General features: G+C 34.3%; 1 protein-coding gene across 1 annotated transcript; it reads left to right on the forward strand.

Annotated features, from left to right (window-relative positions):
* Positions 1-4,558: 4,558 nt before the first annotated feature.
* Positions 4,559-6,704, forward strand: LOC130828718 (uncharacterized). The gene is made up of 2 exons (XM_057694678.1): positions 4,559-6,565; positions 6,684-6,704. The coding sequence occupies exons 1-2, from the start codon at positions 4,559-4,561 to the stop codon at positions 6,702-6,704; spliced, it is 2,028 nt and encodes a 675-aa protein (XP_057550661.1).
* The last annotated feature ends 17,929 nt before the right edge of the window (positions 6,705-24,633 follow it).

The following is a 24,633-nucleotide window of genomic DNA, read 5'->3' on the forward strand; positions in this document are numbered from 1 at the left end:
CGTTCATTCTTCATTGATCATTTATCCTTGTTCATTCTTAATTGTTCATTCTTTTTTGACCATTGATCCTTGTTCATTCTTTTATGATCATTGATCCATGTTCATTCTTCATCGTTCATTCTTCATTGATCATTGATCCTTGTTAATTCTTCATCGTTCATTCTTCATTGATCATTGATCCTTGTTCATTCTTCATCATTCATTCTTCATTGATCATTGATCCTTGTTCATTCTTTATTGACCATTGATCCTTGTTCATTCTTCAATGATCATTGATCCTTGTTCATTCTTCATCGTTTATTCTTCATCGTTCATTATTCATTGATCAAATATCCTTGTTCATTATTCAACGTTCATTCGTCATTGATCATTGATCCTTGTTCATTCTTCGTCGTTCATTCTTCGTTTATCATCGATCCTTGTTCATTCTTCATCGTTGATTCTTCATTGATCATTTATCCTTGTTCATTCTTAATCTTTCATTCTTTATTGACCATTGATCCTTGTTCATTCTTCATCGTTCATTCTTCATTGATCATTGATCCTTGTTAATTCTTCATCGTTCATTCTTCATTGATCATTGATCCTTGTTCATTCTTCATCGTTCATTCTTCATTGATCATTGATCCTTGTTCATTCTTCATCGTTCATTCGTCATTGATCATTGATCCTTGTTCATTCTTCATTGATCATTGATTCTTTTTCGTTCTTCATATTTAATTCTTCATTGATCATTGATCCTTGTTCATTCTTCATCGTTCATTCTTCATTGATCATTGATCCTTGTTCATTCTTCATCGTTCATTCGTCATTGATCATTGATCCTTGTTCATTCTTCATCGTTCATTCTTCATTGATCATTGATTCTTGTTAATTCTTCATCGTTCATTCTTCATTGATCATTGATCCTTGCTCATTTTTCATCGTTCATTATTCATTGAACAAATATCCTTGTTCATTATTCATCGTTCATTCATCATTGATCATTGATCCTTGTTCATTCTTCATCGTTCATTCTTTATTGATCATTAATCCTTGTTCATTCTTCATCGTTCATTCTTCATTGATCATTGATCCTTGTTCATTCTTCATTGATCATTGATACTTGTTCATTCTTCATCGTTCATTTATCAATGAGCATTGATTCTTGTTCATTCTTCATCGTTCATTGTTCATGTATCATTGATCCTTGTTCATTCTTCATCGTTCATTGTTCATTAATCATTGATCCTTGTTCATCCTTAATCGTTCATTCTTCAATGATCATTGATCCTTGTTCATTCTTCATCGTTCATTCTTCATTAATCATTGATCCTTGTTCATTCTTCATCGTTCATTCTTCATTGATCATTAATCCTTGTACATTCTTCATCGTTCATTCTTTAATGATCATTGAAACTCTTTCATTCTTAATCGTTCATTCTTCAATGATCATTGATCCTTGTTCATTCTTCATCGTTCATTGTTCATTGATCAATTATCCTTGTTCATTCTTCATCTTTCATTCTTCATTGATCATTGATCCTTGTTCATTCTTCATCGTTCATTCTTTAATGATCATTGAAACTTGTTCATTCTTCATTGATCATTGATCCTTGTTCTTTCTTCATCATTCATTCATTATTGATCAATGATCCTTGTTCATTCTTCAATGATCATTAATCGTTGTTCATTCCTCATCGTTCATTCTTCAATGATCATTTATCCTTGTTCATTCTTCATCGTTCATTCTTCATTGATCATTGATCCTTGTTCATTCTTCATCGTTCATTCTTCATTGATAATTGATCCTTGTTCATTCTTCATCTTTCATTCTTCATTGATCATTGATCCTTGTTCATTCTTCATCGTTCATTTATTATTGATCAATGCTCCTTATTCATTCTTCATAGTTCATTCTTCATTGATCATTGATCCTTATTCATTCTTCATCTGTCATTCTTCAATGATCATTGATCCTTGTTCATTCTTCATCGTTCATTCTTCATTGATCATTGATCCTTTTTCATTTTTCATCGTTCATTCTTCATTGATCATTGATCCTTGTTCATTCTTCATCGTTCATTCTTCATTGATCATTGATCCCTTTTCATTCTTCATCGTTCATTATTCATTGATCATTGATCCTTGTTCATTCTTCTTCGTTCATTATTCATTGATCATTGATCCTTGTTCATTCTTCAGCGTTCATTCTTCAATGATCATTGATCCTTGTTCATTCTTCATCGTTCATTCTTCATTGATCATTGATCCTTGTTCATTCTTCATCATTCATTCATTATTGATCAATAATCCTTGTTCATTCTTCAATGATCATTGATCGTTGTTCATTCCTCATTGTTCATTCTTCAATGATCATTGATCCTTGTTCATTCTTCATCGTTCATTCTTCATTGATCATTGATCCTTGTTCATGCTTCATCATTCATTCTTCATTGATCATTGATCCTTGTTCATTCTTCATCGTTTATTCTTCATTGATCGTTGATCCTTGTTCATTCTTCATCGTTCATTCTTCATTGATCATTGATCCTTGTTCATTCTTCATCTTTCATTCTTCATTGAACATTGATCCTTGTTCATTCTTCATCTTTCATTCTTCATTGATCATTGATCCTTGTTCATTCTTCATCGTTCATTTATTATTGATCAATGCTCCTTGTTCATTCTTCATCGTTCATTCTTCATTGATCATTGATCTTTGTTCATTCTTCATTGATCATTGATACTTGTTCATTCTTCATCGTTCATTCTTCAATGAGCATTGATTCTTGTTCATTCTTCATCGTTCATTCTTCATGTATCATTGATCCTTGTTCATTCTTCACCGTTCATTGTTCATTAATCATTGATCCTTGTTCATTCTGAACCATATGCATATGACGCTGATCATGGTTCAAGTAATTCAAGCTTCCATTCTGTTCCCCATGATGCCACTCATTCTGAGGATACCCCAAGCATACCAAGATCATTACTGTTCCCAAGGGAACAAGAGAGCCCTAAGCAAACAAAGAAGGGAACAGGAGAGAGTTACAACCAAGCAAGAATGGGAACAGAAGACACGGTTCGAGAATCTGACGACCAGGCCATCTTGATGCACTGCCTGAGAATTAACCACGAGCCTTCAGAGGATGACCAAGGTGGATATGGTAACCTTATACATGGACCTAGCCATCAAGGGCCTAGGACCCTACTGACAATCACTATGGAAGACGGAAGGACCAGTGCAAGGTACCCCAGTCATCAGAAAAAGGCGTCCAGTACTTAGTCTATTTTTGTTTGATTTCTGTTTTGAAAATAAGCCCTGTGATAGGCACGTGTAAAGATAGCCGTTGTAATACATAGAAAGCTATATATAGGCATCTAGCCTTTGTGTAATGATTCACATTCCGGAGATTAATAAGAGTTTTCATTCAGTTTACATAGATTCAATCCCTTACATTGCTTAGAACGTTCTGTTTATTTCCTTGAGTATATTGGCGTATAGTTTTCAATCAGTCCCAACACGATTCAAGAGTATACAATCTCTGAAGCTAGATTGAGGAGTAATCTAGAGTGTAACCTTTGCTACAAGAGCGAGTGAAGCCTTGAGGAAGGTCGTGGATTCAGCCCAAGGGTGAGGGAAACCTGAAGAGGAGGATCACGAGGCTGGCCTGAGAATCAAGAAGTGCATTCTTGGGTGCATATTGGTGGAGTTTGTGAAGGCTTTCGCATTTATTTGGCTATCTCCAAGTGAAGGAGTGATTCAGTGCAAGATTGAGAGGGCGAGGGACCCAATCTTGGTGCAAATTGGTACCAGAGCGTAAGTGACGAGAGGGCACAACCCACCATTGTTGAAAAGAGAAACGAAGGAATATCCTGCAAGGAACACCAGAGGCGACTGCCTTGTAACGCGTGCGAATCTGGTAAAATCGTTCTAAACTTACATTCGGATTTACATGCAATTGTTAATCCGGATAAAGGTGATCTTCAATTAATCTTTGATATAGTTTTTAAGGCTTAATTCAATTTCTAATTGGATTAAACGAAGTTTTCAAAATCTGGGAAAGCAAAATTCGTTTTCTGACAAATTGGTTCTCTACATTTGTTCTTCATCAAATTCGTTGTTTCAATTGTTTTTAAATTTGTTAATTGCTCATAATTACACGTTTTCTTATCACGATTTGATACATTTGAACATTTATCAGGCAATCTTGAAGGAGATTTATTACTTGGCGCATTTTCTGAGTTTAAAAATCAAAAAAAAAATTGATTTAGGGTTTCAGAATTTCGTTTCTGGTATTCTTGAATACATTGTTGATTGTCATTATTGCTGTGGGAGTTTATCAACCTGATTCTTGTTAGAAATAATTGTTTGTTGGTATAGCTGTGATATTTGTTGTGCATCCATACATTGTTGTCTTGTTGCATTATTTGTTTGAGCATCTTGTTTGTGAGCTGGTATCTAGCTGTTGAGACTTAGAGCCCCTGTGTGCTTTGTGTGTTGGTTCCTAGCTGTTGAGACTTAGAAGCCTTGTTGTGTCTGTGTGCTTGTTGTTTGTTTGTTGAGACCTAAACCATGGAAGCAAGAATGGAGGCTGTAGAGGCATTCGTACAAATGATAATGCAAAGAGGATTTCCACAGGGACAACCCCATCACCCTAATAATGATCAGGAGGATAAAATGTTGAGGATAGACATGAAGGAATTTGATGGACAGTCCAGTAATCCTGAGGATTATATAGAATGGGAAGCAAGTATGGAAAGATACTTTGAATATAGAGGAACTACACCTGAAGGACAGTACAAAGTGGCAAAAATGAAACTCACTAAACTTGCTGCTATGTGGTTGGAAGGAATACAAAGGCAGAGGGCAAGGGAACATAGGGAAAGAATTGATACATGGGATAAATTGAAAAAGCACTTGAACAGGAAGTATGTTCCCATCAATTTCAAGCATCAAATGTACATTAAGTGGAGCACTCTTAGTCAAAAGGGCAGAACTGTGACTGAATACATACATGAATGGGAAAAGTTGGTGGTGATGTGTGATATAGAGGATGCAGAGGACTTGAAACTGACTAAGTTTTTATCTGGGTTGAGAGAAGACATTAGGGATCAACTCATGACCATGCCTACACTAGACCTACAAACAGCTTTTAACCTAGCCCCAATCTATGAGCAAAACTTCAACAAGAGAAGGGTGACAGGGAACAACTACAACAGATCCCCTAAGGCATACCCACCCAAACAATCTAGACCTATATCACCCAAGGCCCAGAGAAAAACAGAGCAAAACCTCAATGCCCCTGACAGAATACCTATACCCTTGAACAAGGTGGTTTGCTTTAAATGCCATGGACATGGACATTATAAAAAGGATTGCCCCAACATCAGAGTTTTCACTGCTCAGGAATGGAGGGAAATCAAGGAGGATACCCAACCCAAGATGATGTTAGTAGTAAGAAATGGTAGGGTGGAGGAGGATTGGCCTCCAGTGGCTGAACATGAGCCAGATGGATCTTACAGAGTTGATGAATTTGGCAAAACAGTAAGGTATGAACATAGTACTGATGAAGAAGAGATTGAGGAAGGATTGGAGAAGGTTTTACCTGAGGAAGGCTACTACAACCTGATTATAAGGAGAAGCCTACACACTACTTATGCTGAAGAAGAAAACAACCAGAGGGAAAATATCTTTCAAACAAAGTGTAAGGTAAAAGACCAAGTCTGTGACATGATTATTGATGGAGGAAGTGAATCAAACTGTGTTAGCTTGGCTTTAGTGACAGATCTGAATTTGAAAACTAGACCTCATGCACACCCATACAAACTGAAATGGCTGGACAACAATGCTACTGGTACAGTGAGTAAACAATGTTTAATAGGGTTTACTATTGGATCATATAAGGATCAAGTGTTGTGTGATGTGCTAGATATGAATGCTTGCCATGTACTATTGGGTAGACCATGGCAGTATGACAAGAGGAGCATGCACAATGGGTTTACAAACACCTATATCATAAAGCATGAAGGAAAGCTCAAGGAGTTAGTTCTCCTGCCTCCCCACAGAACTGTTCCCCCTCCTGTAAGGGAACCTGTACATTTGATCAGTAGGAAGGTTTGTGAGAGGGAATCAAAGAATAAGAATGAGGTATATGTCTTAGTCACTAAGGAAGTAGAGCAAGCAGCAGAAATACCTCAAGCAGTAAAACCCCTGTTACAGCAGTTCAAGGATGTGTTCCCTGATGAGTTGCCTGAAGGTTTGCCTCCTGTAAGGGGAATTGAACACCAGATTGACCTTATACCAGGAGCTCCTTTACCCAATAAACCAGCTTACAGAGCCAATCCCACAGAAACCAAGGAACTACAAAGACAAGTTGAGGAGTTACTACACAAGGGATATGTAAGGGAGAGCCTCAGTCCATGTGCAGTGCCCACTCTGCTTGTACCAAAAAAAGATGGGACTTGGAGGATGTGCATAGATAGCAGAAGTGTTAACAACATAACCATCAAATATAGGTTTCCCATACCTAGGATAGATGATATGTTGGATGAACTATCAGGTGCCCACTGGTTCAGCAAGGTTGACTTAAGGAGTGGCTATCATCAGATTAGAATGAAAGAAGGAGATGAGTGGAAAACTGCCTTCAAAACAAAATATGGTTTATATGAATGGCTTGTCATGCCATTTGGTCTAACAGGAGCCCCCAGCACCTTTATGAGATTAATGAATGAGGTGTTGAGACCTTTTTTGGGAAAATTCATAGTAGTCTATCTTGATGACATCTTGATATACAGCAGAGGATTGAAGGAACATCTTAGTCATTTGCAGCAACTGTTTGAAACTTTGAGGAAACAGAAATTATATGGGAAATTGGAAAAATGCAGTTTCCTTATGAAGGAAGTGGGATTTTTGGGATTCATTATAGGTAAAGATGGGGTGAAGGTTGATCCATCCAAGGTAGAGGCTGTGAAGAACTGGCCTGTTCCTACCTCTGTTACCCAAGTGAGATCTTTCCATGGCCTTGCTTCTTTTTATAGGAGGTTCATTAGAAACTTTAGTACCATTATGGCCCCCATAACAGAATGTACCAAAAAGGGAGTATTTTGTTGGACCCAGGAGGCACAGAAAGCCTTTGAAACCATTAAGGAAAAGATGTGCACAGCCCCTGTTTTGAAGCTCCCTGACTTCACTCAACCTTTTGAGGTTGAATGTGACGCTAGTGGAACAGGTATTGGTGCAGTACTAGTGCAAGAAGGCAGACCAGTGGCCTATTTCAGTGAGAAACTGAATAAGTCTAGACTCAACTACTCAACCTATGATAAAGAATTTTATGCAATGATTAGGGCCTTGGAAAATTGGTCTCATTACCTGAAAATACAGCCTTTTATCCTATACACTGACCATGAATCTTTGAAGAACATACATGGACAGAACAAACTCAACCCTAGACATGCTAGGTGGATAGAATTCCTTCAGACTTTTAACTTCTCTGCAAAGTATAAAACAGGGAAAACCAATGTTATTGCTGATGCCTTAAGTAGAAGATACAACCTCTTAGCTATTCTTGATGCTAAAGTGCTTGGCTTTGAAATGATTAAGGACTTGTATGCTAATGATTCTGACTTCGGTGATATATATGCTGCTTGTCTAACAGAACCTCAAGGTGATTTTCACCTACAACAGGGTTTTCTGTTTAAAAATAACAGACTATGCATACCCAAAACCCCCTTAAGGCTGTTGCTAGTAAAGGAAATACATGAGGGTAGTTTAAGTGGACATTTTGGGATACAAAAGACCCTAAACATGCTGAGTGAACATTTCTATTGGCCTAAAATGTTGGGAACCATAGGCAAACATATTCTGAGGTATGAGTCCTGCATTAAAGCAAAAATCACCTTCCACAAAGGTGAATACAGACCACTGCCTGTAGCTGATAAGCCCTGGGAGCATGTGAGCATGGACTTTGTCATGGCACTACCGAGAACCCAAAGGCAAAAGGACTCTATCTTGGTGGTTGTTGATAGATTCTCAAAAATGGCCCACTTCATTGCTTGCAATAAAGTGGATGATGCCAAACACATTGCCCAGCTGTGCTTTAGTGAAGTTGTGAGACTACATGGGGTGCCCAAAACCATTGTGTCTGACAGGGATGGCAAGTTTCTTAGCTATTTTTGGAAGACCTTATGGAAATTACTAGGAACAACCCTTCTATTTAGCACCAGCCATCATCCTCAGACAGATGGCCAAACAGAGGTCACCAACAAAACTCTAGGTTCAATCTTAAGAACCCTAGTGAGTAAGCACCTCAGGGACTGGGATCTCAAACTGAGTCAGGCTGAATTTGCTTATAATAGAAGTCCAAGCTACACCACAAAATATACTCCTTTTCTGTGTGTTTATGGGGAAAACCCCCTTTTGCCAATCAATCTTACACACATTAATATGCAGGACAAAAAGCAGAGGGATGCAATTAGCTTAGCTGAAGAGTTGCTGAGGATGCACAAAATGATCAAGGAAAACATATACAAAGCCAATGAAAAATACAAGAAAAAGGCAGATGGGAAGCACAAGCAAAGAGAACCATTGCAAGAAGGTGATCAAGTCTGGGTACACCTAAGAAAAGAGAGATTCCCTCAACAGAGGAAGAATAAGTTGATGCCCAAAGCAGCAGGACCATTCCCAATTATTGCAAAAATTGGAGACAATGCTTACAAGGTGAGACTACCAGCTGAATACAATATGTCCAACACCTTCAACATTGGAGACCTGCAACTACATCAACCAAACCAAGAATTGAGGTCAATTCTTCCCCAAGAAGGAGGAGTTGAACCATATGCATATGACGCTGATCATGGTTCAAGTAATTCAAGCTTCCATTCTGTGCCCCATGATGCCACTCATTCTGAGGATACCCCAAGCATACCAAGATCATTACTGTTCCCAAGGGAACAAGAGAGCCCTAAGCAAACAAAGAAGGGAACAGGAGAGAGTTACAACCAAGCAAGAATGGGAACAGAAGACACGGTTCGAGAATCTGACGACCAGGCCATCTTGATGCACTGCCTGAGAATTAACCACGAGCCTTCAGAGGATGACCAAGGTGGATATGGTAACCTTATACATGGACCTAGCCATCAAGGGCCTAGGACCCTACTGACAATCACTATGGAAGACGGAAGGACCAGTGCAAGGTACCCCAGTCATCAGAAAAAAGGCGTCCAGTACTTAGTCTATTTTTGTTTGATTTCTGTTTTGAAAATAAGCCCTGTGATAGGCACGTGTAAAGATAGCCGTTGTAATACATAGAAAGCTATATATAGGCATCTAGCCTTTGTGTAATGATTCACATTTCGGAGATTAATAAGAGTTTTCATTCAGTTTACATAGATTCAATCCCTTACATTGCTTAGAACGTTCTGTTTATTTCCTTGAGTATATTGGCGTATAGTTTTCAATCAGTCCCAACACGATTCAAGAGTATACAATCTCTGAAGCTAGATTGAGGAGTAATCTAGAGTGTAACCTTTGCTACAAGAGCGAGTGAAGCCTTGAGGAAGGTCGTGGATTCAGCCCAAGGGTGAGGGAAACCTGAAGAGGAGGATCACGAGGCTGGCCTGAGAATCAAGAAGTGCATTCTTGGGTGCATATTGGTGGAGTTTGTGAAGGCTTTCGCATTTATTTGGCTATCTCCAAGTGAAGGAGTGATTCAGTGCAAGATTGAGAGGGCGAGGGACCCAATCTTGGTGCACATTCTTCATCGTTCATTCTTCAGTGATCATTGATCCTTGTTCATTCTTCATCGTTCATTCTTCATTAATCATTGATCCTTGTTCATTCTTCATCGTTCATTCTTCATTGATTATTAATCATTGTTCATTCTTCATTGTTTATTCTTCCTTGATCATTGATCCTTGTTCATTATTTATTTTTTATTCTTCATTGATCATTGATTCTTGTTCATTCTTTATCATTCATTCATTATTGATCAATGATCCTTGTTCATTCTTCAATGATCATTGATCGTTGTTCATTCCTCATCGTTCATTCTTCAATGATCATTGATCCTTGTTCATTCTTCATCGTTCATTCTTCATTGATCATTGATCCTTGTTCATTCTTCATCGTTCATTCTTCATTGATCATTGATCCTTCTTCATTCTTCATCTTTCATTCTACATTGATCATTGATCCTTGTTCATTCTTCATCGTTCATTTATTATTGATCAATGCTCCTTGTTCATTCTTCATCGTTCATTCTTCATTGATCATTGATCCTTGTTCATTCTTCATCTTTCATTCTTCAATGATAATTGATCCTTGTTCATTCTTCATCGTTCATTCTTTATTGATCAATGATCCTTGTTCATTCTTCAATGATCATTGATCGTTGTTCATTCCTCATCGTTCATTCTTCAATGATCATTGATCCTTGTTCATTCTTCATCGTTCATTCTTCATTGATCATTGATCCTTGTTCATTCTTCATCGATCATTCTTCATTGATCATTGATCATTGATCCTTGTTCATTGTTCATCGTTTATTCTTCATTGATCGTTGATCCTTGTTCACTCTTCATCGATCATTCTTCATTGATCATTGATCCTTGTTCATTCTTCATCTTTCATTCTTCATTGATCATTGATCCTTGTTCATTCTTCATCGTTCATTCTTCATTGATCATTGAACCTTGTTCATTTTTCATCGTTCATTCTTCAATGATCATTGATCCTTGTTCATTCTTCATCGTTCATTCTTTATTGATCATTAATCCTTGTTCATTCTTTATCATTCATTCTTCATTGATTATTGATCCTTGTTAATTCTTCATCTGTCATTCTTCAATGATCATTGATCCTTGTTCATTCTTCATCGTTCATTCTTCATTGATCATTGAACCTTGTTCATTTTTCATCGTTCATTCTTCAATGATCATTGATCCTTGTTCATTCTTCATCGTTCATTCTTTATTGATCATTAATCCTTGTTCATTCTTCATCGTTCATTCTTCATTGATCATTGATCCTTGTTCATTCTTCATTGATCATTGATCCTTGTTCATTCTTCATCGTTCATTCTTCAATGAGTATTGATTCTTGTTCATTCTTCATCGTTCATTCTTCATTTATCATTGATCCTTGTTCATTCTTCATCGTTCATTGTTCATTAATCATTGATCCTTGTTCATTCTTCAATGATCATTGATCCTTGTTCATTCTTCATCGTTCATTGTTCATTGATCAATTATCCTTGTTCATTCTTCATCGTTCATTCTTCATTGATCATTAATCCTTGTTCATTCTTCATTGTTCATTCTTTAATGATCATTGAAACTTGTTCATTCTTCATCGTTCATTCTTCATTGATCATTGATCCTTGTTCGTTCTTCATCATTCATTCATTATTGATCAATGATCCTTGTTCATTCTTCATCGTTCATTCTTGATTGATTATTAATCATTGTTCATTCTTCATCGTTCATTCTTCCTTGATCATTGATCCTTGTTCATTCTTCATCGTTCATTCTTCGTTGATCATTGATCCTTGTTCATTCTTCATCGTTGATTCATTATTGATCAATGCTCCTTGTTCATTCTTCATCGTTCATTCTTCATTGATCATTGATCATTGATCCTTGTTCATTCTTCATCGTTCATTCTTCATTGATCATTGATCCTTGTTCATTCTTCATCGTTCATTCTTCATTGATCATTCATCCTTGTTCATTCTTCATCGTTCATTCATTATTGATAAATGCTCCTTGTTCTTTCTTCATCGTTCATTCTTCATTGATCATTGATCCTTGTTCATTCTTCATCGTTCATTCTTCAATGATCATTGATCCTTGTTCGTTATTCATCGTTCATTCTTCATTGATCATTGATCCTTGTTCATTCTTCACCGTCCATTCTTCATTGATCATTGATCCTTGTTCATTATTCATCCTTCATTCTTCATTGATCATTAATCCTTGTTCATTCTTCATCGTTCATTCTTTAATGATCATTGAAACTTGTTCATTCTTCATCGTTCATTCTTTAATGATCATTGAAACTTGTTCATTCTTCATCGTTCATTCTTCATTGATCATTCATCCTTGTTCATTCTTCATCATTCACTCATTATTGATCAATGATCCTTGTTCATTGTTCATCGTTCATTCTTCAATGATAATTGATCCTTGTTCATTCATCATCGTTCATTCTTCATTGATCACTGATCCTTGTTCATTCTTCATCGCTCGTTCTTCATTGATCATTAATCCTTGTTCATTCTTCATCGTTCATTCTTTAATGATCATTGAAACTTGTTCATTCTTCATCGTTCATTCTTTAATCATCATTGAAACTTGTTCATTTTTCATCGTTCATTCTTCATTGATCATTCATCCTTGTTCATTCTTCATCATTCATTCATTATTGATCAATTATCCTTGTTCATTCTTCATCGTTCATTCTTGATTGATTATTAATCATTGTTCATTGTTCATCGTTCATTCTTCCTTGATCATTGATCCTTGTTCATTCTTCATCGTTTATTCTTCATTGATCATTGATCCTTGTTAATTCTTCTTCATATATTCATTATTGATCAATGATCCTTGTTCATTCTTCATCGTTCATTCTTGATTGATTATGTATCATTGTTCATTCTTCATCGTTCATTTTTCCTTGATCATTGATCCTTGTTCATTCTTCATCGTTCATTCTTCATTGATCATTGATCCTTGTTCATTCTTCATCGTTCATTCTTCATTAATCATTGATCCTTGTTCATTCTTCATCGTTCATTCTTCATTGATCATTGATCCTTGTTCATTCTTCATCGTTCATTCTTCATTGATCGTTGATCCTTGTTCATTCTTCATCGTTCATTCTTCATTGATCTTTGATCCTTGTTCATTCTTCGTCGTTCATTCTTCATTGATTATTGATCCTTGTTCATTCTTCATCGTTCATTCATTATTGATCAATGATTCTTGTTCATTCTTTATCGTTCATTCTTCAATGATCATTGATTCTTGTTCATTCTTCATCGTTCATTCTTCATGTATAATTGATCCTTGTTCATTCTTCATCGTTCATTCATCATTGATCATTGATCCTTATTCATTCTTCATCATTCATTCTTCTTTGATCATTGATCCTTGTTCATTCTTCATCGTTCATTCTTCATTGATCGTTGATCCTTGTTCATTCTTCATCGTTCAATCTTCAATGATCATTGATTCTTGTTGATTCTTCATCGTTCATTCTTCATGTATCATTGATCCTTGTTCATTCTTCATCGTTCATTCTTCATTGATCATCTATCCTTGTTCATTCTTCATCATTCATTCATCATTGATCATTGATCCTTGTTCATTCTTCATCGTTCATTCTTCATGTATAATTGATCCTTGATCATTCTTCATCGTTCATTCTTCATTGATCATTGATCCTTGTTCATTATTTATCATTCATTCTTCATTGATCATTGATCCTTGTTCATTCTTCATCGTTCATTCTTCATTGATCGTTGATCCTTGTTCATTCTTCATCGTTCATTCTTCATTGATCATTGATCTTTGTTCATTCTTCATCGTTCATTCTTCAATGATCATTGATCGTTGTTCGTTATTCATCATTCATTCTTCATTGATCATTGATCCTTGTTCATTCTTCATCGTTCATTCTTCATTGATCATTGATCCCTTTTCATTATTCATTGTTCATTCATCATTGATCATTGATCCTTGTTCATTCTTCATCGTTCATTATTCATTGATCATCGATCCTTGTTCATTCTTCAACGTTCATTCTTCAATGATCATTGATCCTTGTTCATTCTTCATTGATTATTGATCCTTGTTCATTCTTCATCGTTCATTCTTCAATGATCATTGATCCTTGTTCATTCTTCATCGTTCATTCTGCATTGATCATTGATCCTTGTTCATTCTTCATCGTTCATTCTTCAATGAGTATTGATTCTTGTTCATTCTTCATCGTTCATTCTTCATTTATCATTGATCCTTGTTCATTCTTCATCGTTCATTGTTCATTAATCATTGATCCTTGTTCATTCTTCATCGTTCATTCTTCAATGATCATTGATCCTTGTTCATTCTTCATCGTTCATTGTTTATTGATCAATTATCCTTGTTCATTCTTCATCGTTCATTCTTCATTAATCACTAATCCTTGTTCGTTCTTCATAGTTCATTCTTTAATGATGATTAAAACTTGTTCATTCTTCATTGTTCATTCTTCATTGATCATTGATCCTTGTTCGTTCTTCATCATTCATTCATTATTGATCAATGATCCTTGTTCATTCTTCATCGTTCATTCTTGATTGATTATTAATCATTGTTCATTCTTCATCGTTTATTCTTCCTTGATCATTAATCCTTGTTCATTCTTCATCGTTCATTCTTCATTGATCATTGATCCTTGTTCATTCTTCATCATTCATTCATTATTGATCAATGATCCTTGTTCATTCTTCATCGTTCATTCTTGATTGATTATTGATCATTGTTCATTCTTCATCGTTCATTCTTCCTTGATCATTGATCCTTGTTCATTCTTCATCGTTCATTCTTCATTGATCATTGATCCTTGTTCATTCTTCATCGTTGATTCATTATTGATCAATGCTCCTTGTTCTTTCTTCATCGTTCATTCTTCATTGATCATTGATCCTTGTTCATTCTTCATCGTTCATTCATTATTGATCATTGATCCTTGTTCATTCTTTATCGTTCATTCTTCAATGATGATTGATTCTTGTTCATTCTTCATCTTTCATTCTTCATGTATCATTGATCCTTGTTCATTCTTCATCGTTCATTCTTCAATGATCATTCATCCTTGTTCATTATTCATCATTCATTCTTCGTTGAGCATTAATCCTTGTTCATTCTTCATCGTTCATTCTTCATTGATCGTTGATCCTTGTTCGTTATTCATCGTTCATTCTTCATTGATCATTGATCCTTGTCCATTCTTCATCGTTCATTCTTCATTGATCATTGATCCTTGTTCATTATTCATCGTTCATTCTCCATTGATCATTGATCCTTGTTCATTCTTCATCGTTCAATATTCATTGATCATTGATCCTTGTTCATTCTTCATCGTTCATTCTTCAATGATCATTGATCCTTGTTCATTCTTCATCGTTCATTCTTCATTGATCATTGATCCTTGTTCATTCTTCATCGTTCATTCTTCAATGATCATTGATCCTTGTTCATTCTTCACCGTTCATTCTTTATTGATCATTAATCCTTGTTCATTCTTCATCGTTCATTCTTCATTAATTATTGATCCTTGTTCATTCTTCATTGATCATTGATACTTATTCATTCTTCATCGTTCATTCTTCAATGATCATTGATTCTTGTTCATTCTTCATCGTTCATTCTTCATTGATCATTGATCCTTGTTCATTCTTCATCATTTATTCTTCTTTGATCATTGATACTTGTTCATTCTTCATCGTTCATTCTTCATTGATCGTTGATCCTTGTTCATTCTTCATCGTTCATTCTATAATGATAATTGATTCTTGTTCATTCTTCATCGTTCATTCTTCATGTATCATTGATCCTTGTTCATTCTTCATTGATCATCTATCCTTGTTCATTCTTCATCATTCATTCTTCATTGATCATTGATCCTTGTTCATTCTTCATCGTTCATTCTTCATTTATCGTTCATCCTTGTTCATTCTTAATCGTTCATTCTTCAGTGATCATTGATCCTTGTTCATTCTTCATCGTTCATTCTTCATCGTTCATTCTTCATTGATCATTGATCCTTGTTCATTGTTCATCGTTCATTCTTCTTTGATCATTGATCCTTGTTCATTCTTCATCGTTAATTCTTCAAAGATCATTGATCCTTGTTCGTTATTCATCGTTCATTCTTCAATGATCATTGATCCTTGTTCATTCTTCTTCGTTCATTCTTCATTGATCATTGATCCTTGTTCATTCTTCATCGTTCATTCTTCAATGATCATTGATCCTTGTTCATTCTTCACCGTTCATTCTTTATTGATCATTAATCCTTGTTCATTCTTCATCGTTCATTCTTCATTAATTATTGATCCTTGTTCATTCTTCATTGATCATTGATACTTATTCATTCTTCATCGTTCATTCTTCAATGATCATTGATTCTTGTTCATTCTTCATCGTTCATTCTTCATTGATCATTGATCCTTGTTCATTCTTCATCATTCATTCTTCTTTGATCATTGATACTTGTTCATTCTTCATCGTTCATTCTTCATTGATCGTTGATCCTTGTTCATTCTTCATCGTTCATTCTTTAATGATAATTGATTCTTGTTCATTCTTCATTGTTCATTCTTCATATATCATTGATCCTTGTTCATTCTTCATTGATCATCTATCCTTGTTCATTCTTCATCATTCATTCTTCATTGATCATTGATCCTTGTTCATTCTTCATCGTTCATTCTTCATTTATCGTTCATCCTTGTTCATTCTTAATCGTTCATTCTTCATTGATCATTGATCCTTGTTCATTCTTCATCGTTCATTCTTCATCGTTCATTCTTCATTAATCATTGATCCTTGTTCATTGTTCATCGTTCATTCTTCTTTGATCATTGATCCTTGTTCATTCTTCATCGTTAATTCTTCAAAGATCATTGATCCTTGTTCGTTATTCATCGTTCATTCTTCAATGATCATTGATCCTTGTTCATTCTTCTTCGTTCATTCTTCATTGATCATTGAACCTTGTACATTCTTCATCGTTGATTCATTATTGATCAATGCTCCTTGTTCTTTCTTCATCGTTCATTCTTTATTGATCATTGATCCTTGTTCATTCTTCATCGTTCATTCTTCAATGATCATTGATCCTTGTTCGTTATTCATCGTTCATTCTTCATTGATCATTGATCCTTGTTCATTCTTCATCGTTCATTCATTATTGATCAATGATCCTTGTTCATTCTTTATCGTTCATTCTTCAATGATCATTGATTCTTGTTCATTCTTCATCGTTCATTCTTCATGTATCATTGATCCTTGTTCATTCTTCATCGTTCATTCTTCATTGATCATTGATCCTTGTTCATTATTCATCATTCATTCTTCATTGATCATTGATCCTTGTTAATTCTTCATCGTTCATTCTTCATTGATCGTTGATCCTTGCTCATTCTTCATCGTTCATTCTTCATTGATCATTTATCCTTGTTCATTCTTCATCGTTCATTCGTCAATGATCATTGATCCTTGTTCGTTATTCATCATTTATTCTTCATTGATCATTGATCCTTGTTCATTCTTCATCGTTCATTCTTCATTGATCATTGATCCCTTTTCATTATTCATTGTTCATTCTTCATTGATCATTGATCCTTGTTCGTTCTTCATCATTCATTCATTATTGATATATGATCCTTGTTCATTCTTCATCGTTCATTCTTGATTGATCATTAATCCTTGTTCATTCTTCATCGTTCATTCTTCATTGATCATTGATCCTTGTTCATTCTTCATCATTCATTCATTATTGATCAATGATCCTTGTTCATTCTACATAGTTCATTCTTGATTCATTATTGATCATTGTTCATTCTTCATCGTTCATTCTTCCTTGATCATAGATCCTTGTTCATTCTTCATCGTTCATTCTTCATTGATCATTGATCCTTGTTCATTCTTCATCGTTGATTCATTATTGATCAATGCTCCTTGTTCTTTCTTTATCGTTGAATCTTCATTGATCATTGATCCTTGTTCATTCTTCATCGTTCATTCTTCAATGATCATTGATCCTTGTTCGTTATTCATCGTTCATTCTTCAATGATCATTGATCCTTGTCCATTCTTCATCGTTCATTCATTATTGATCATTGATCCTTGTTCATTCTTTATCGTTCATTCTTCAATGACGATTGATTCTTGTTCATTCTTCATCTTTCATTCTTCATGTATCATTGATCCTTGTTCATTCTTCATTGTTCATTCTTCATTGATCATTCATCCTTGTTCATTATTCATCATTAATTCTTCGTTGATCATTGATCCTTGTTCATTCTTCATTGTTCATTCTTCATTGATCGTTGATCCTTGTTCGTTATTCATCGTTCATTCTTCATTGATCATTGATCCTTGTCCATTCTTCATCGTTCATTCTTCATTGATCATTGATCCTTGTTCATTATTCATCGTTCATTCTTCATTGATCATTGATCCTTATACATTCTTCATCGTTCATTATTCATTGATCATTGATCCTTGTTCATTCTTCATCGTTCATTCTTCAATGATCGTTGATCCTTGTTCATTGTTCATCGTTCATTCTTCATTGATCATTGATCCTTGTTCATTCTTCATCCTTCATTCTTCATTGATCATTGATCCTTGTTCATTCTTCATCATTAATTCTTCAATGATCATTGATCCTTCTTCATTATTCATTGTTCATTCTTTATTGATCATTAATCCTTGTTCATTCTTCATCGTTCATTCTTCATTGATCATTGATCCTTGTTCATTCTTCATTGATCATTGATCCTTGTTCATTCTTCATCGTTCATTCTTCAATGATCATTGATTCTTGTTCATTCTTCATCATTCATTCTTCATGTATCATTGATCCTTGTTCATTCTTCATCGTTCATTCTTCAATGATCATTGATCCTTGTTCATTCTTCATCGTTCATTGTTCATTGATCATTGATCCTTGTTCATTCTTCATCGTTGATTCATTATTGATCAATGCTCCTTGTTCATTCTTCATCGTTCATTCTTCATTGATCATTGATCATTGATCCTTGTTCATTCTTCATCGTTCATTCTTCTTTGATCATTGATCCTTGTTCATTCTTCATCGTTCATTCTTCATTGATCATTCATCCTTGTTCATTCTTCATCGTTCATTCATTATTGATAAATGCTCCTTGTTCTTTCTTCATCGTTCATTCTTCATTGATCATTGATCCTTGTTCATTCTTCATCGTTCATTCTTCAATGATCATTGATCCTTGTTCGTTATTCATCGTTCATTCTTCATTGATCATTGATCCTTGTTCATTCTTCACCGTCCATTCTTCATTGATCATTGATCCTTGTTCATTATTCATCCTTCATTCTTCATTGATCATTAATCCTTGTTCATTCTTCATCGTTCATTCTTTAATGATCATTGAAACTTGTTCATTCTTCATCGTTCATTCTTTAATGATCATTGAAACTTGTTCATTCTTCATCGTTCATTCTTCATTGATCATTCATCCTTGTTCATTCTTCATCATTCACTCATTATTGATCAATGATCCTTGTTCATTGTTCATCGTTCATTCTTCAATGATAATTGATCCTTGTTCATTCATCATCGTTCATTCTTCATTGATCACTGATCCTTGTTCATTCTTCATCGTTCATTCTTCATTGATCATTAATCCTTGTTCATTCTTCATCGTTCATTCTTTAATGATCATTGAAACTTGTTCATTCTTCATGGTTCATTCTTCATTGATCATTCATCCTTGTTCATTCTTCATCATTCATTCATTATTGATCAATTATCCTTGTTCATTCTTCATCGTTCATTCTTGATTGATTATTAATCATTGTTCATTGTTCATCGTTCATTCTTCCTTGATCATTGATCCTTGTTCATTCTTCATCGTTTATTCTTCATTGATCATTGATCCTTGTTAATTCTTCATCATATATTCATTATTGATCAATGATCCTTGTTCATTCTTCATCGTTCATTCTTGATTGATTATGTATCATTGTTCATTCTTCATCGTTCATTTTTCCTTGATCATTAATCCTTGTTCATTCTTCATCGTTCATTCTTCATTGATCATTGATCCTTGTTCATTCTTCATCGTTCATTCTTCATTAATCATTGATCCTTGTTCATTCTTCATCGTTCATTCTTCATTGATCATTGATCCTTGTTCATTCTTCATCGTTCATTCTTCATTGATCGTTGATCCTTGTTCATTCTTCATCGTTCATTCTTCATTGATCTTTGATCCTTGTTCATTCTTCGTCGTTCATTCTTCATTGATCATTGATCCTTGTTCATTCTTCATCGTTCATTCATTATTGATCAATGATTCTTGTTCATTCTTTATCGTTCATTCTTCAATGATCATTGATTCTTGTTCATTCTTCATCGTTCATTCTTCATGTATAATTGATCCTTGTTCATTCTTCATCGTTCATTCTTCATTGATCATTGATCCTTATTCATTCTTCATCATTCATTCTTCTTTGATCATTGATCCTTGTTCATTCTTCATCGTTCATTCTTCATCGTTCATTCTTCATTGATCGTTGATCCTTGTTCATTCTTCATCGTTCAATCTTCAATGATCATTGATTCTTGTTGATTCTTCATCGTTCATTCTTCATGTATCATTGATCCTTGTTCATTCTTCATGGTTCATTCTTCATTGATCATCTATCCTTGTTCATTCTTCATCATTCATTCATCATTGATCATTGATCCTTGTTCATTCTTCATCGTTCATTCTTCATTTATCGTTGATCCTTGTTCATTCTTCATCGTTCATTCTTCATTGATCATTGATCCTTGTTTATTCTTCATCTTTCATTGTTCATCGTTCATTCTTCATTGATCATTGATCCTTGTTCATTGTTCATCGTTCATTCTTCTTTGATCATTGATCCTTGTTCATTCTTCATCGTTCATTCTTCAATGATCATTGATCCTTGTTCGTTATTCATCGTTCATTCTTCAATGATCATTGATCCTTGTTCATTGTTCTTCGTTCATTCTTCATTGATCATTGATCCTTGTTCATTCTTCATCGTTGATTCATTATTGATCAATGCTCCTTGTTCTTTCTTCATCGTTCATTCTTCATTGATCATTGATCCTTGTTCATTCTTCATCGTTCATTCTTCAATGATCATTGATCCTTGTTCGTTATTCATCGTTTATTCTTCATTGATCATTGACCCTTGTTCTTTCTTCATCGTTCATTCATTATTGATCAATGATCCTTGTTCATTCTTTATCGTTCATTCTTCAATGATCATTGATTCTTGTTCATTCTTCATCGTTCATTCTTCATGTATAATTGATCCTTGATCATTCTTCATCGTTCATTCTTCTTTGATCATTGATCCTTGTTCATTATTTATCATTCATTCTTCATTGATCATTGATCCTTGTTCATTCTTCATCGTTCATTCTTCATTGATCGTTGATCCTTGTTCATTCTTCATCGTTCATTCTTCATTGATCATTGATCTTTGTTCATTCTTCATCGTTCATTCTTCAATGATCATTGATCGTTGTTCGTTATTCATCATTCATTCTTCATTGATCATTGATCCTTGTTCATTCTTCATCGTTCATTCTTCATTGATCATTGATCCCTTTTCATTATTCATTGTTCATTCATCATTGATCATTGATCCTTGTTCATTCTTCATCGTTCATTATTCATTGATCATCGATCCTTGTTCATTCTTCAACGTTCATTCTTCAATGATCATTGATCCTTGTTCATTCTTCATTGATTATTGATCCTTGTTCATTCTTCATCGTTCATTCTTCAATGATCATTGATCCTTGTTCATTCTTCATCGTTCATTCTGCATTGATCATTGATCCTTGTTCATTCTTCATCGTTCATTCTTCAATGAGTATTGATTCTTGTTCATTCTTCATCGTTCATTCTTCATTTATCATTGATCCTTGTTCATTCTTCATCGTTCATTGTTCATTAATCATTGATCCTTGTTCATTCTTCATCGTTCATTCTTCAATGATCATTGATCCTTGTTCATTCTTCATCGTTCATTGTTTATTGATCAATTATCCTTGTTCATTCTTCATCGTTCATTCTTCATTAATCACTAATCCTTGTTCGTTCTTCATAGTTCATTCTTTAATGATGATTAAAACTTGTTCATTCTTCATTGTTCATTCTTCATTGATCATTGATCCTTGTTCGTTCTTCATCATTCATTCATTATTGATCAATGATCCTTGTTCATTCTTCATCGTTCATTCTTGATTGATTATTAATCATTGTTCATTCTTCATCGTTTATTCTTCCTTGATCATTAATCCTTGTTCATTCTTCATCGTTCATTCTTCATTGATCATTGATCCTTGTTCATTCTTCATCATTCATTCATTATTGATCAATGATCCTTGTTCATTCTTCATCGTTCATTCTTGATTGATTATTGATCATTGTTCATTCTTCATCGTTCATTCTTCCTTGATCATTGATCCTTGTTCATTCTTCATCGTTCATTCTTCATTGATCATTGATCCTTGTTCATTCTTCATCGTTGATTCATTATTGATCAATGCTCCTTGTTCTTTCTTCATCGTTCATTCTTCATTGATCATTGATCCTTGTTCATTCTTCATCGTTCATTCATTATTGATCATTGATCCTTGTTCATTCTTTATCGTTCATTCTTCAATGATGATTGATTCTTGTTCATTCTTCATCTTTCATTCTTCATGTATCATTGATCCTTGTTCATTCTTCATCGTTCATTCTTCAATGATCATTCATCCTTGTTCATTATTCATCATTCATTCTTCGTTGATCATTAATCCATGTTCATTCTTCATCGTTCATTCTTCATTGATCGTTGATCCTTGTTCGTTATTCATCGTTCATTCTTCATTGATCATTGATCCTTGTCCATTCTTCATCGTTCATTCTTCATTGATCATTGATCCTTGTTCATTATTCATCGTTCATTCTCCATTGATCATTGATCCTTGTTCATTCTTCATCGTTCAATATTCATTGATCATTGATCCTTGTTCATTCTTCATCTTTCATTCTTCAATGATCATTGATCCTTGTTCATTATTCATCGTTCATTCTTCATTGATCATTGATCCTTGTTCATTCTTCATCGTTCATTCTTCAATGATCATTGATCCTTGTTCATTCTTCACCGTTCATTCTTTATTGATCATTAATCCTTGTTCATTCTTCATCGTTCATTCTTCATTAATTATTGATCCTTGTGCATTCTTCATTGATCATTGATACTTATTCATTCTTCATCGTTCATTCTTCAATGATCATTGATTCTTGTTCATTCTTCATCGTTCATTCTTCATTGATCATTGATCCTTGTTCATTCTTCATCATTTATTCTTCTTTGATCATTGATACTTGTTCATTCTTCATCGTTCATTCTTCATTGATCGTTGATCCTTGTTCATTCTGCATCGTTCATTCTATAATGATAATTGATTCTTGTTCATTCTTCATCGTTCATTCTTCATGTATCATTGATCCTTGTTCATTCTTCATTGATCATCTATCCTTGTTCATTCTTCATCATTCATTCTTCATTGATCATTGATCCTTGTTCATTCTTCATCGTTCATTCTTCATTTATCGTTCATCGTTGTTCATTCTTAATCGTTCATTCTTCATTGATCATTGATCCTTGTTCATTCTTCATCGTTCATTCTTCATCGTTCATTCTTCATTGATCATTGATCCTTGTTCATTGTTCATCGTTCATTCTTCTTTGATCATTGATCCTTGTTCATTCTTCATCGTTAATTCTTCAAAGATCATTGATCCTTGTTCGTTATTCATCGTTCATTCTTCAATGATCATTGATCCTTGTTCATTCTTCTTCGTTCATTCTTCATTGATCATTGATCCTTGTTCATTCTTCATCGTTCATTCTTCAATGATCATTGATCCTTGTTCATTCTTCACCGTTCATTCTTTATTGATCATTAATCCTTGTTCATTCTACATCGTTCATTCTTCATTAATTATTGATCCTTGTTCATTCTTCATTGATCATTGATACTTATTCATTCTTCATCGTTCATTCTTCAATGATCATTGATTCTTGTTCATTCTTCATCGTTCATTCTTCATTGATCATTGATCCTTGTTCATTCTTCATCATTCATTCTTCTTTGATCATTGATCCTTGTTCATTCTTCATCGTTCATTCTTCATTGATCGTTGATCCTTGTTCATTCTTCATCGTTCATTCTTTAATGATAATTGATTCATGTTCATTCTTCATCGTTCATTCTTCATGTATCATTGATCCTTGTTCATTCTTCATTGATCATCTATCCTTGTTCATTCTTCATCATTCATTCTTCATTGATCATTGATCCTTGTTCATTCTTCATCGTTCATTCTTCATTTATCGTTCATCCTTGTTCATTCTTAATCGTTCATTCTTCATTGATCATTGATCCTTGTTCATTCTTCATCGTTCATTCTTCATCGTTCATTCTTCATTAATCATTGATCCTTGTTCATTGTTCATCGTTCATTCTTCTTTGATCATTGATCCTTGTTCATTCTTCATCGTTAATTCTTCAAAGATCATTGATCCTTGTTCGTTATTCATCGTTCATTCTTCAATGATCATTGATCCTTGTTCATTCTTCTTCGTTCATTCTTCATTGATCATTGAACCTTGTACATTCTTCATCGTTGATTCATTATTGATCAATGCTCCTTGTTCTTTCTTCATCGTTCATTCTTTATTGATCATTGATCCTTGTTCATTCTTCATCGTTCATTCTTCAATGATCATTGATCCTTGTTCGTTATTCATCGTTCATTCTTCATTGATCATTGATCCTTGTTCATTCTTCAT

The sequence above is a fragment of the Amaranthus tricolor genome, chromosome 12 (genome assembly GCF_026212465.1).
Source record: "Amaranthus tricolor cultivar Red isolate AtriRed21 chromosome 12, ASM2621246v1, whole genome shotgun sequence".
Taxonomy (NCBI): Eukaryota; Viridiplantae; Streptophyta; class Magnoliopsida; order Caryophyllales; family Amaranthaceae; genus Amaranthus; species Amaranthus tricolor.